General features: G+C 43.3%; 2 protein-coding genes across 3 annotated transcripts in view; both read left to right on the top strand.

Moving 5' to 3' along the window:
* The first annotated feature begins 393 nt into the window (after positions 1 to 393).
* ptrhd1 (peptidyl-tRNA hydrolase domain containing 1) lies at positions 394 to 3558 on the top strand. Its single transcript, XM_079572103.1, has 2 exons — positions 394 to 622; positions 3200 to 3558. The coding sequence occupies exons 1-2, from the start codon at positions 413 to 415 to the stop codon at positions 3368 to 3370; spliced, it is 381 nt and encodes a 126-aa protein (XP_079428229.1). The 5' UTR covers positions 394 to 412; the 3' UTR covers positions 3371 to 3558.
* Positions 3559 to 4923: 1365 nt separating this feature from the next.
* The window catches only part of ncoa1 (nuclear receptor coactivator 1), a 30681-nt gene continuing 20875 nt past the window's right edge, over positions 4924 to 14729 (top strand). Inside the window, exons 1-2 of one of the 2 annotated variants that reach the window (XM_079572256.1) lie at positions 4924 to 5669; positions 13669 to 13845. The gene's annotated coding sequence lies outside the window, so the exon portion shown is untranslated. The remainder of the gene's footprint in view (positions 5670 to 13668; positions 13846 to 14729) is intronic. The other variant, XM_079572255.1, reaches the window with a different exon arrangement.

Raw genomic sequence — 14729 nt, 5'->3', positions numbered from 1 at the left:
CACTTGCAAACAAATGTCTGAGTAAATGAGTGACTAGTTCCTTGATGTAAAAAGATAGGTGTGTGTGCGTGTTACCAGGAAAAACCACTCACCGCTGTTCCAGCCGTGTATACAATATACAGAGGGGTGTCATTCTGGATGCCAGGCGAGTGTGTGTGTGATGTGTGGTCATTTCAACGTTTAATATTGTCAAGAGATGTTCTTTGCCACTTAGATTAAATAATACACTTTCTAATAGGTAGTATAATCAATATATTGTTATTATATATATTTTAATAATTACTCTAGTGAAGGTATTGTGTAAAATCTGCCGCCTGGTGGCAGTGCGGCATTACCATGGCAACCAGAGAGGCTCCAAACCTAAACCGGAAGATAAACACTGCGGCGAGATGACGTTCCAGCTGTTGTGAAAATGGCGGCTCCTGGAGCGGGGACCCCTGCTCGGCTGGTCCAGTATGTGGTTGTACGTTCAGACCTGGTCCATAAGTTGTCGTGGCCACTGGGAGCGGTCATTACACAGGCCTGTCACGCTGCTACCGCCGCTCTCCATCTGCACTACACGGACCCGGACACTCAGCGCTACCTGGAGGAGCTGGACTCAATGCACAAAGTGGTGCTGGGGGTAAGCGCGCTTTCAGATACACGTGTACTCGAGCCCCTGACTGCCCCAACATTTAGGACCTGAACAAGCTCAAGAGCCACTGCTATCTATTATAGAAAACGCTATCTCAATGGCCGCCGCCTGGGCGCCGCCATGTTTATTTCCCATACCGACTTTGAAGCTAAGCAGGGAAGTGCCTGGTTAGAACTGGGATGGGAGACCGTTCCTCCGAAGCTAAGCAGGGAAGGGCCTGGTTAGGACTGGGATGGGAGACCGTTTGGGAACACCAGGAAGCCTGGAGACAGTACTGAGTGTGTGCGTGGACATCCGCGGCCGGCCCCCACGTGACGGTCCCACCGGCCGCGGGCATTGGCCACGGGTCCATATGGACCGCGGTGCTGCTGTCCGAGGACAACCCGCTGTCACACAAACGCGAGTGCACGCGCTCTGACTGCCGTGCGTGTGCGCGCATCCACACAGGGCGATGTGTGCGTGTGTGTGCGTGTGTGTATGTGTGTGCATGTGCGTGCGTGCCCAAAACCTGCTCAAACACGAGCCTCTAATCAAACGCGCTGCTCCGACTGATTTCTCCTCCGTGTGCGTCAAAGCGACAATGAAACCACTTAACGAGCGCATGGCCTGCACTGCGTAGTTTTTTTTCCTTTTTTTTTTTAATTTGCTGCTGTACGTTTTGTTTTCTATTTTGCTTTCACGTATTGTGAGCCCAGAGGTACATTTGATTCTAAAGCAGCTTTGAAAGCATTGCCAATTTTATTGTAAGGTTATAAATACTGTCTAATAACGATCATTAGGCTATTTCAGTTCAAAACCTACTCATTCTTTTTTTTTATTGCACACTACCGTGATGCACCAAACCACGGGTCCTGCACCGTCAACCAAACCGTTACAGCTGAACCCCTACTATTTATCCATAATTATTCCACTGTCTCTTGAATCCTGTTCCCCAAGTTTAGCGAAAATATTGCCGTACTTTATAAGAAAGGAGCACGGGTGCATCAAACACTCCAATTGCAGTTTGTTTTAACTTTTTTTGAGCCTTCATTCTTTTACTCATTTGTAGTGGCCATAGTTTTTGGAATGGGTTGGGAACCACTGGTCTACAGCTGAACTGTGTGACGGGTTGGACATTTCTTTGTCATCACTCATAATCTCAGAATATCAAATGTGGAGACTAGCGAGGCCCGGCCGAAGGCCGGGTCTCAGCTAGTAGGCATATAACCTGGCTAACACCATGCTGCTGTGTGCGCTCGAATCATTTCGAACTTGTGATTTTGGTCTGGTGTTAGCCAGGCTAATAGGCATACGCTATTGCTAAAATACTCGCACAGCTTGTAGTAGGATCGTTTTTCCATATGATCGAACTCGTTTGGGCCGGGTGCGGGCCGCATATATTGTAAAAGCCTGTGGTCTAATAAACAACGGATTACACTTATTGCGCTTTATCAGCCTTTGTGACACATTTCTCCAGGGGCGGACTGGCCATATGTCCATTCTGGAAGAGCACAGAAGGGCCACTGGCTCTAGGGCCACCAGTCCCGCCTCAACTGGGCTTTACCCAAATCTAAAAGCTAAAAAGAAAAGCATCAAAATAGCGAGAAAAAGAGGATGAAAACATGAGAAAAACACAGACAAAAAACCTACAAAAACGTGAGGAAAACACAACAAAAAAAGGTAGAAAAAATAATTAAAAAAAAACAACAAAAATGTGGAGCCGTGACGAAAAGTTACCATCACTTTTGTAGGTCTTAGCTTTCAAATGAGGCGTTACATTGTTGCTCTCCAGTCGAGAAGCTTTTAGATTTGGGTAAAGCCCAGTATAAAAAAAACATGAATCTAAAAGGAAGTAGTATGGTGTATGTGCCACAAGGTTCAATTTTGGGACCATTATTATTTATTATTTATATTAATGGTTTTGCTTCCGTTTCTACGACCACCTTTCCTGTTCTTTTTGTTGATGCCAATAAAAAATAAATAATAAAAAGCCGAACTGGGGAAAATGCACTTGTTAATGTTAAGGCGGGTGGTAAAAGGTTAAAAAATGTATTTGTGGAAGTGCACAATTACGCTAATTTGGGCCAGGCTGGTCAGAGTCCAGGGCTGTTTTTCAGTCCCAGTCCGCCCCTGCATTTCTCCAAGTGCTACATAGACACTATTAAGTCAGGTCACTCCACACTCGATGGCTGTAAGTTATTGTAGTCACAGCTACCCTGGGGCAGACTGACTATTTACCACATGGCTATAATATGCAGTTTATATCCTGATCTCTTATTACGTCAGTGCCCTCTGCTGGTCACGTGTGGAATTATTTCCTGTTTTAAATTTAAGCTGCCCCTGGGGTTAGCATTCTGGCTGTTTCTTTAAAAATCCATAACTCAGGAATGGGCTTCTTTTTTTTTTTACATACTCAGAAATTCATGCTCTACTAGGGGCCACATTACATCTTGTGGACCTTGTGTTTGACACTTCTAGATCTAGAGCTTTGGAAACAATCTAAATTCTCTTCAGTTCACACAACAGTAGGTTAAATGACATTATCTATTTAAACTGTTAATTGTATGTTTTTTATTTTTTGTCCAGGCTCCCGATGAGGCGGCTCTGAATGGACTGTCACAGACTCTGACACAGGCTGGTGTGTTGCATAAACTGTGGATCGAGCAGCCGGAGAACATCCCCACCTGCTTGGCTCTAAAACCCTATCCCAAAGACACTGTCCAGCCACTGCTGAAGAAGTTCAAACTGTTTAAATAGTTGAAGTGCAGGACTCTTCAAGAGAGGGGCAACCATAAAGTGCCAAATGGGCTTAAGGACTTGTAACAGGAAATTCATGGTGGTTTCCTGGCATACTATCAGGGGTTCCTTGGTCAGTGCTTTTATTGCTTGAAAACAGGGAATGCCATAGTATACAGTATAACCCACCATAATATGTTGTTACTAAATATTGAGTCAAATATGCACTTGAATGCATTTAGTTACTTTAAATGTATTATCTCAACGGTTTATAGAGAATAATAAACCATGCATTGTTTCTGTACGTGACTTTTGCTAGTTGAAAAGGCATACACGTTTGCAGCATACTGCACTCATAATTTGGTGACATAATTTTGGCATATCAATCTATGTAGCATTATGAAGTGTGCCCTTGAGCAAGACGCTACACCTACTTTAGGAACTGTGATGTAGGTTGCTGGCTGGATCTGTCTACCCCAACAACTCCTTATCAACAAGTTACTCAGGAGTCAGTGGATTGTTTAATAATGTGTTGTTTGAGAAACTTTGTGGAGTACTATATATATAAAACTAGTCCATATTTATCCTAAAGTTGGGATTAAACAAATTCAAATTATATTTAACTATATTAGCTCAACTCAATAACTGCTGATGTTGAATACAAATACCTAAAGCCAGCTTCACACTGGCAGTGTGACTGGTAAAGCCAGCTGAGGGCAGTAGATGAATATTATCAAATAATATCAAAGGTCACTCTTTGAATTTACGGTGCTTCACTGTAATCATTAAACAGCTTCTTTCAAGAGCCGCCCTTCAGGAGTCACGTCAACAATGTGTAACATGCCTAAAGAAAAGCCATGACTCTGCAATTATTTTTTTCTGCTGTAACCTCTCATTTAGGTTTATATGACCTTTATAGACCTTTATTGAATGGTTTAATGTTATGGGCTTACCCTGCTTGGAGTGCATTTTGTCCAATGATAATTGTATTCACTTAAGAGTTGTATAAAAAGAAAATCGTACAGTCCTTATCACAAGTGTTTGTTTGTGTACCAGTGTGGACTATATTACAGACCATTAAGTTCACGGAGGACTGCATACAGAGGGGAGAGTTGGTAAACCTCTATTTTGCTGCCAAATTGGCAAAATTACTTTCACCAAAATCTGCTGAACTCAGTTGCCACTAAAGATGGAGATAACATACATGCAGCAGTGCACGCGCAGACAGTAGAGGGCAGAGAGGGGCTGTGCAGTCCTCATGTCAGAATTTAAGCCACATGTTTACACCTTTTAGTTCACTTTAGGTTAACTTGTGCCCGTTGCCTCTAATCTTAATGTAAAATGGTAACACTCCAGCACAAGCACCTGTCACGTTGTGATGCTTCCTTCTGAGTCAGAGGTGATTCATTCTGGAAAACGAGGAGAGTAATGTTAAATAATTACTACACTGGATATAAGCGCAGCCATCGATCCCATCATAAAGCTTTCATTGCTCAGTAATAAAATGTAATGGAATCATACTCACCTTGGACCAACACGTTAATTTGCTCCTCACATTGATTGTTACATCGTGAGTTGTCTTTCCAAAGGGCAAACTGGTTCATCTTTGTGGGTAATGTATTTTCACTGCTGGGTCTTGGTTGATCTGGAGCCCTCTGCCCCCTCGTGAACGCGCCTGCCGCGTGCACGCGCAGCGCTGTTTGTTTGTGTTGAGAGAGATTGGAAATGGCGGAGAGCAGAGACCAAAGCGATAGATAACTTGGCTTTGAAAACACGAGTGCATCGTCATTGAGAGAGCAAAACCAAACGCAAGTGTTTTTTTGAGTTTGTAAACACCCTCTTCGGCTGCTGGGATATACGTCGGACGAGGCCACAGAGGATTTTAAAAACAAGGTTTGGATTTAGCGAGCTGCTGTAGCCTGCGAAGCTAACGGTGCTAGCAGAAGCAGCAGCCTGGCGCTAGCTTAGCCCCAAGTCGTGTGTGCTCCGAAACACGCAGGCTTGTTTGTCAACATAAGTTGACGTTAAATTGCTAGCCGTTGTGCTAACCTGTAACTTTTTGGGTTATTTCTGAAGCGACACATGCGGATTAATGACTCGAACCCCACCTACTGCCTGCGTTAACACTTGACGGTGAAGTAACAGTGGATAAAAGTCAAACATTTCAAGTTAAGCCTGTTAGCAGAGGAACCAACTGGCTGTGTTTACGCAGACTACGCTGCAGTTTGCATGGGAATATTACTCTAAACCGCGTGACATCTGAGGCCAGGAGCTTGCCCCGTGGATTTTTATTAGCGATCAGAGGAGGAACAACAACGAGGTAAGTGGGCCACAAATGCGCAAAACACATGACTAAAATGACACGGTGATAACAGCGGAGGGTCCGCGGCGGGCCGCCACGGCGCGCTCACTGGTGGATTTTCCATTTACTGACCACACGTATTTACCGAAACCATCCTCCGGTGTGGGATACATAACATGCTCCGCGGGCTGGGACATTGTGCTCCTTTAACACCTGCGAAGGAGCACACCAGGCTGCCCCTTATGTAAGACACGCGAGAGGCCTCAGTGGCGCTGCATTGTGCTTTTCTGACCATAACACCTCAATTTACGCTGCAAAAGTGGCGATTAGTTTGCAAATCCCTCTCACGTTGTCAGTTGTGTAACATTTGGGAATACTCAATCTTTCTGCAATGTCCCCAGTTAACAGCCCCAATAAAGTTGCCACAAATCCTCCAAATGAACCGTAATCCGTTAAAAATCCCCTCCTCTTGTGTTTTTGTGCGTGATCGTCATGTCGTAGTACGCCACATATAAACATCGCCTGTAGTCGCAGAGATGTGTCCGTGTGTTACGCACTGGTTTCCTCTGTTTAAGGTAAAGGGAAACGTTTTGGACCATCAGATCTGTCTCTGGTAGCGCTGCTATCCGATTGAATGACATCGCTGGATACTCACTGACAGCTTTCTAGGATTTGAGTTGCATAATAACCCAGATCTAGTGTTTTGGAAAAGCGCTTGAATTATTACAATAAGCGTCTGGAGAGTGCGCCGTCACAGTGTGTTGTAATGCAGGAGTGTAAGTGTTGCAAAACACAGCTTTACTCTGAAGGCTATTTATGTTACTATAGAAGATCAGCGGGGCCCTGCAGTTTCCCACGTATCTGCCACTGAAATAAGTAACTATTAAAAGGATGCTGTGTGTTGTTGTTGTATGATATCTCAGGCTGCAGAAATCAATGAATGACAACCCAACCTGGTGTTAAAGTTCATAAACTGTGAAGGTTTAAGCTCTTAAGGGGAATCCTCATTTGTTGATGCTCATAGAGAAGCCCTACACTGCCAGAGTGTGATTGTAAACACGCCAAAAGTGGTTTGAATCATGCAGCTCTTTCAAAAGCAAATGTAAAAGACCTTTACCTGATGTTTTTGTAGTCGTGGTATATATAGTGTGTTTTGCCCCTCAGTGCATTGTGAAAGCAGACATTTGTTAAAAAGAAAAAGACCTTTGTGTGTCGTCCATCTAATTGTAAGGCCTTTTTATTAATGCTGGACTAGCAGCTTCGGTGTCAGCCCTGTGAAGTGTAAGGATGTTAGAAATACTGTAGGAAAGTTAGGCTAGGGTTAGGGCTCGGCGATATGGACTAAAAGTCATATCCCCATATATTTAGGTTGAATATCGATATACGATATAGATCCCAAAGTGAGAGCTGTAAAATTAAAATCAAAGCCAAATACGAGTAGTTTTGTTGAAAACTCACTGTTTACTGTAAACATCAAAACTGTAACAAAGCTCCATAAGGTGCAATAAAAAACATATCTTGGATAAAATAGGCTATAAAATAAAATAGGCCAATCTTTTTCTGAGGGCAGCATTTATTTATAAGAGATAACAAAATAAAGTGCTCAGTTTAAGATACACTTTTTTAAAAGTCAGCTTGAGATTAACTGTTTCTTTTTGTTAATTTAGTAGCTTATCTGAATTTCAAGTATCCCGATATACACGAGGTCTAATTCTAAACCTCGTTTTAAAATATATCGATTTATCTTAAGTATCGACACTTTACACTTTCTTTCATTGTATGGAAACAAAACAAATGTGTGGCCTTCAGTGTTGACCTTTCGCCAACTTCAGTAGGAATTGTTTATTATTATAACTGTGTATTTCCCTCATAAACATGTGATTACAGCGTTAACGCATGTCACATTTCAGTATAAAGGCCCCCTTTATGGTTGAGCCGCCGGTTTTGCAGGACCTCAGTTGAGTTATGTTGCTCATTGGGGCTGAAGATTATTGCTATATAAAATGCATATGGAATTGTGATCTCCGTTTAATGGGTAAAGTGCAGCTCTGTCCTCAAACACAGAGGCGTGCGGTCCACTTTTACCACCCAGTCCCTTGTATTGACTCTGCTCTGTCATGTGCTGACCGAGTGACAGGAGGCGGGTGCAGCAAAGTGTGGACACTCTGTATGAGCAGTTAGCCTCAGTAACCTATACAATACAAATACACGCCTAATACATGTTCTTGAATCTATACAATCATGTTATCACTAAATACAGAATGTTTTATTATTATCCTACTAGACTTACTATTTACTCAGTCACAAACCAGGTGAGGCAGACTTTTCCATTATATATTCCTTGACAGTTAAGGTATTAGTAAGATTGATTTTTTTTTTTTTTTTTAGTTCTGTACGATTTGGAGGATTCCCGTTGGCCAGAAGGAGCATGTGACGTATGAGCTTTTTACACAGCGTTTACAATGACTCATCAAAACAGTTATTCCAGTCATGTGCGTCCCGGTGTGAGCTCAGTGCAGTTGTTGGTTTGAACCGGTGCCATTAGCACTACTCTGTTTGTTGCCGTTTATCTGTTTGCATAGTTGTGTGTGTGTGTGTGCACGGCGGCGACACTGGGCCCCCTCACTCTGATGGGGCAGATAAAAGGCCAGTCCAGAGCTGGAGGAGCGCGGTCCAAACTTTAAGCTACTGTCCCGCTTTCGGTGTCAGGTGACCAGGAAACAATATGTTAACTTTAGGTTTGATTTAAACCGGTGCAGGGACTATCATGTGCTGCTTTTAATTTTAGACCTAACTTCATCCCGTTGTAACCCAGTCTCGGTCTGATTCAAAGACGAGGATCATTATTATTGAAATAAAGAAGGCACGTCTCAACCGGACCTCAAACTCTTTTCGAATGACTCCTCGAATGCTCTGCCTGATTTCTTGAACTCATAACGTTTGCTTGTTTTGCTGATATTGATCTGTGGCCGACTGGACCCTTTCCCTCGAGCCTCCTATGAAGATCGGCTTCATGTGAGACGTCACGCCGACAGTATTCCATGTTTTTATTGACACATATTCATTGTAGTCATAGTTCAGTCGGATTTCCTGCAGCGCTGGTCATTTAGCGACGCGCGGCCCGTTATAAAAGCAGCTCATTTTCAGCAGTGTCCCGTGTTGTTGCGCTCGTCGGTCAGTGGGCTCTGGCTCCGCTCCAGAGACAGGGAGTCGATTGTTCAGTCGCTCTGTCTTCACTCGTGCCTCCAGAGATGTGTTTGTTCAGCGCAAAAAAAAAACCTCCTCAGCAGCAGAGCGCAGTCGGGGAATCTGCAGGATGCACAGGCCAGATTGGGACAGGTGTAAAGACACTAAAAATTATAAACATAGTCTGCTGCACTCATACAATGTGGAAATTATGAGTAGTAATCAATCAGAAGTGATCGTAATATGTGTTTTTTATTTCTAGAGATATTGAAAATCATTACTCCTACTTGTAGTTGGTGCAGCATTTCTCAGCAAAACTCATTTAGGGAGAAATGTATTGCTTTTCTAATGGTAATGTTGTTTTGTGACAGCATGTTACCTTCAGGGAAATACTTGCTCATTCTGACACTGTAGCCTTGCCTGTCCTTTTCCTGGAAAGTGGCCGGTGTGTGTGATCTTAAGCCAATATGAGGTGTTTGTTTTACTAACCCTCAGCCTGCCATCTCTTGTTTGTTTAGTTTAAGCAAGGGCATGAAATAGATCATCATTTCTCCACCGCGGTTTTCACAGATGAGTGGCGCGAGTGTAAGATTGAACAATTTCTGGTGTGAAACATGCAGCGACTTGGATGTTATTCAGCGAGTCGAGAGGCCCTCTGCGTCGGTGTAAAGGGAAAATTACATCCTCACAAAGCAGCTGTGAGCCCTCGCGCGATCGAATATTTACTCGTTTCTCAAGTGCCAACCTCGGAAAGACCTTGTAAGTTTAAATGTCACAAGTAATGACTGTTCACATAAGACCCAAGAGAAGATCTGAGAACATCAACAGTGTCATATTGTTATAGTTGTGGGGCTTATCAGGTTAATTATGGCCTTTGTTTTGAATTAATCACGTATTATTACTCTTTTATTGCACTTTATAATGTTTATTGTACAGCTCTTTGGGCAGATGTAGCTGTTTTTAAATGTGCTATAAATAAATTTGACATTGACATAAGATTTTGAGAACGCTTAAGACTTTAATGTTTTTTCCAACAAGCATCCTGGATTGTTTTATTTTATACGACGCAGAGGCGCCTCTAGCCTTCTTAATAAACTGAAGTCAGAACGAAGTCATACCCCTCACAGAGCAGCACTGCTTTCTAAAAGTTTCTAAAGCCTATTACAGCGGCAGTGATAGCTCGACCTTCTGAGATCAAAAGGCACACTTTGAATTAGGGATGCACCTATATTGGAGCGATACTGAAAAAATCTAATATCGGGAATCGGCTACAAATATCCGACATGGGCAATGCATGCTGAATGTCATTTTGAACCTGGGAATTCAGTCGCTTTTAACCTCCGTAAATGTATTTCTGATCGCTGCACAAAATGCTGCGGCTAGCAACAGCATGCTAAAGCTAGCGGCACCATGCTAATGCTAACGAAAACTAATCAAGGCTGTGTCAAAAACTAAGATAGAAATACTTAAAGTAGCCTCACAACATAAAAACACTGCTGGAGCGGCCAAGTGTTTGTGTTTTAGGTTATGAAATGCTGTTAAAGGGGCGAGATGCAAGTTGGCCATTTTATACTCACTACTGCCACCTCAGGTCATACATGTAACTGCACCTAAGCTCGTGCATGACGGACTTTTTGAGTGACAGAGCAGGATTTTAGAGGCAGTTGTGAATAGCTCTGGGCTCATTCTACACATTAGGACATTGGTGGAACATGTAGGGGGAGGGAAATACATAATTTTAACATTTTTAAACTCCTTATTGTCCCTTTTAAAGAATAGCTGATCTAACACAAGTTGTAATGATCAGATCACTGTATGAGTTATTTATATGAATGCAACCTAAAAGCCTGTCAGGTACCCAAGGATATTAGAAAAAGTCCAGTGATCCTTGTTTAATTTTTTTAATTAATTGATATAATTGATAATTTATCTGACAAGAAAAGAAAAGACTTTATTGATCTGAAAATGAAGTAAAGAGGACCTTTCACTTTTTCACACAGAGAAAGACACTTTTGACAAAGTCTCTTGGTATCGGTTGATATCGGATATCGGCTGATACTCATGCCCCCAGTATCGGTATTGGTATCGGGAGCAAAGAAGCTGTATCGGTGCATCTCTACTTTCAGTGATGTGTGTCGTTCCTGTGCATTTCAGTCTACAGAACATCTGGCTTTCCCTGCATCCGGTAGCGCTCAGTGGTGACTGCTGTGTCACTCACAGATAAACATGAAGCCTTTAATATCGTATAAATAGTTTTAGGGGTGTGAAGAACCGGTTTTCTAATGACTGCGGTTATAAAGGCTCACGGTAGGTTAAATAGAAGAATTTTAGGACACACGGTAAACCACTGTTAAGTCTCATGAGCCAAAGAAAAGCAAAGAAACAGCGTCCAGTGCTAAATACACCCCCAAATAAATGCAGTCACAGCAGGTTGAATAATCCAATGTGTTGAGAGCAAATCATCCATTTTCGCATGACAATTTTGCATGACCAAAGCCAAATGAAGAGTCCCAAAAGAACCACCAGAACCACTGTGAAAATGAAAGTGAAACTCACTTTTGCTAAAGCAATATCCGCACATTAAATACATAATATAATTTCATATTCATAACGTTTTCCGTCTTGCTTTGGGGTCAGAGTTACCAGAGCCAGCAGACAGAGGATCTCCGAGCGCTCAGAGGACACGCAGAGATGTAAAGGGCGGACTGAAAAGGATCTCTCTGGAGGGGAAAAAGAAAACCGTCTGAACCAGTTGTTGTGGTAGTTTACAGTGGAGCCCCAGTGGCCTCATTTCCAGACCAGGGCCAAGGCGCGGTAAGAGGAGCCGCCGCGCTTTTTACTGCCCCGCGCCGACTTTAGGAGGTGTTTTATGTGATGGAGAAGTAAACTCTAACACCCACAATGCATCCGGGCGATAAATAAAAAATAAAAAAAAGTCAGAGGGAGCGGCGAAAGAACAAGAGAGGGATTAAAACAGGATGCTGCTTTTTAGGGACGCGCGGTGAAGCGAATCGGCGCGTGGATGTGGCGGCTTCAGCGTGAGGCGTGTAATCCGCACCTAGAGTAAAGTGTGAATGACAAGTGTTGGCAAATACAGGCTGTGAAGTGAAGGGGTTTTGCGCCTTAGACTCGGAATACATGTGATAGTCATTCAGCAGTTTGCCGTGCGGCGTGGACATTGGTTTGCATTATTGCAGGGCTGCACGCGTTTGGGAAAATGCACAGCAAGATATGCCGTTAGCTAAAAATGAAAGCTTGTATTTTGAGTTCAAGACAGGCAATTCCCACTGGGTCCCGCAGAGGGAACCCAAGCCACACCAGATGCCAACCAACACAGTCCTTCGTGTTCAAATGCCTTTTCCACATGCTGAAAATGTTTCAACGATTGGGGTTTGTGCTGTTTTTAATTCCTCTGGTATTTGTAATGTCAAGCACATCCTGATCACTTTCTTACATGTTGTTGGTTAGAAAATGCTGTATTAAACTTGTCCCTGCCTGGTTTAACACGTGCCCTGTCCCTAAGCCTCTGTACCCCCCACCTCCTCGCTCCCCTTCATGACAAACCTCCAGTTTCCGGGGATGGTTTTGCCTGTCTGTGCTCTGCGACGTAGAGATAAGCTCCGTAACCGTTTGAGTTTTTGAGTTTTCCTGATTTCGTAGGAGCTCGGGATCAACAGAAAGATAAGCTGCAGTCGAATGGTCCTCATGAAAGATTGCAAGAATACCCTCGCGAAGTCCAGGTATCTGTTTGATGAGGGAACGACATTGTTAAGAATGCTCAAAAAGTCCATGTTGCGTTATACCTCCCCTTTAATGGTTAAACGTATCAACGCTGAGGTCATTCCTAAAGCAGGTTTCCATGCCCCAATATGAATGATATGTCCTCTTCAAGTTTCCTGTGTTGTAGGGAAACTTTACATCAGGCACTGACACTAGCATAGCTGCATGAAGCGCTTTGGGTGATCTGGTGTCATGTGAAATGAGGTGCAGTAAGATTCCATAGCATAAGAGCTGAATTAAGGTCAACCCTACGGCTGTCCTTACCTGACCCAAGACCAGCCCAATACAACACATAACACTTCCTGCTGTATTATTCAAAGTCATAACCTCCAATTGGCACTGGATATTTCTCTTCCTCTAGTTAAATATGACCAAAAGTTTCTTAATATCTAAGAACTGAAGACTAGAAATTTTCTACAGAATGGAAAGTAATGTGTAACGCAGTCATACGTCTTTATTGCTGCTGAAGGTACACAGTGTACCTTTGCCTCCTGCCTCCTGCGTCACAAACGAGAAGTCACTTTGAGATGCTTCAACGGAAACCAAATTCATATTATTGTTTACCAGCAAAACCTTTCGTACTTTGTGGCATTTGTTTTTCTTTACATGACACAAAACCTCTCGCCCCAGAGCACTTTCCCTGAGCTTTGTCACTAAACCAGTTTCCTGTGACACATTTGGGCTGAGAGTGGTTCAACACTGCGGTCGGACCGAGAGGGGAAGCCACACCTCACTGACCTGCATTTTTCACCTTTTTTTTCTTTTACTATTGACTAATTACAAATGTGGGACAATGCTGCAATTGACTTCGAGCCCACTGGTTATGTAAAAGGTTCTAGCTTGTACCACTGCTTACATAACTACATCTGCTGCAATGATGCAGCCTATGTAGTCCATATGCCGATCAATAAATGAATACTTTGAGCTCTTGTTGAGCGCAGTCCACGTCTTGCCAAGAGCAGGCGGCTATTGTCCGTAAACTTACCTGAACCGCTTCATTCCTGCAATGGTTCTAAATTCATCTATTAACCCTCTCTCTCCTCTCTTGCAGCCGGCGGTGGGGGGAAGGTGTCCACCTGGGATGGTACAATGTGAGCGGGCGGGCGTGGAGCCTTGACCTACACATCACGAGGCCCTGCTGTTCGCCCACCACCCCCTCCCCGAGCCCTGAGCCTGGACAAGGCCACCACAGCCGCCCCATGACTCACATACTCCGGCCCTAGACCAAGTAGGTGCATCTTCTCCTTCTCTGCAACAAGTGAATTAAGTGTCCTGTGTGCAGCTGTTTGGCCTCAGAGATACATGAGCGTAAATGCTTTCAAACAGTATTGTGGCCAAGATCATCGCAACAGATTACTTGTGTCAGCTCTCAGTGGTGCAGGAGTTTTCTACCATACACTGACGTTCTTTAGTGTCATCTGCAGCTTAAATAGTTGGTCATTTAAGTGTTTGATGTTTCAGCTCGCATCCTAGAAGCTTTCAACCATGTTTACCCAACCCTGATAACTTCATTACTCATTACTAGTAGTAAAGCTTCTCTTTGTCAAGCAGACTAGGGCTGTCACGGTATGAAAATTTTACCTCACGGTTATTGTGACCAAAATTATCACGGTTTTCGGTATATTCGCGGTATTTTTTTTTAATGTGTGTTAATATGTTCAGAAAGCATTGATAGTCCTACACAAACTGAAATAGTTTCAGAAAAGTTTAACAGTGCTTGTTACATAAAAAAATACAGACAAAGCCTTTTCACATCAAAGTAAAGGAACTATAACGATGTATTGTTGATCGTTTCGAGGGTATTACATGGACTATTTATAGCGTCAGAAACGAAGATAAACCGTCTATATCAGGAAAACTGTTGTTGTCCTTCCAGTGAGCTTTCACTTTGCAGATTTGGGAAAATACCATCATTATTAAATTCATAAAACTGCGGCGAGAGTGAATCTATTGCGATCTGCCACCGGGAGCCCCGTAACGCATTGTGCCATCGTTCGGAGGTATCCGCGACATGGCTTATATACTGGCGGTGGCGCTGCAGCCGCACTATGAGGCGACTCGTTACATTCTCCTTCAACCCAAAGTCCCACATCAGCATTTCAGCTAAAACGC

Source organism: Gobius niger (assembly GCF_951799975.1).
Source record: "Gobius niger genome assembly, chromosome: 15".
Taxonomy (NCBI): Eukaryota; Metazoa; Chordata; class Actinopteri; order Gobiiformes; family Gobiidae; genus Gobius; species Gobius niger.
The sequence above is the reverse complement of the archived record's forward strand: the minus strand, read 5'-3'. Positions and strand labels throughout refer to the sequence as shown.

Bases quoted from the DNA above. Each gene is read 5' to 3' on its own strand.
- ptrhd1 (XM_079572103.1), top strand. From the start codon at position 413: ATGGCGGCTCCTGGAGCGGGGACCCCTGCTCGGCTGGTCCAGTATGTG. The intron at 623-3,199 runs GTAAGCGCGCTT...TTTTTTGTCCAG, and splicing joins TGCACAAAGTGGTGCTGGGG to GCTCCCGATGAGGCGGCTCT.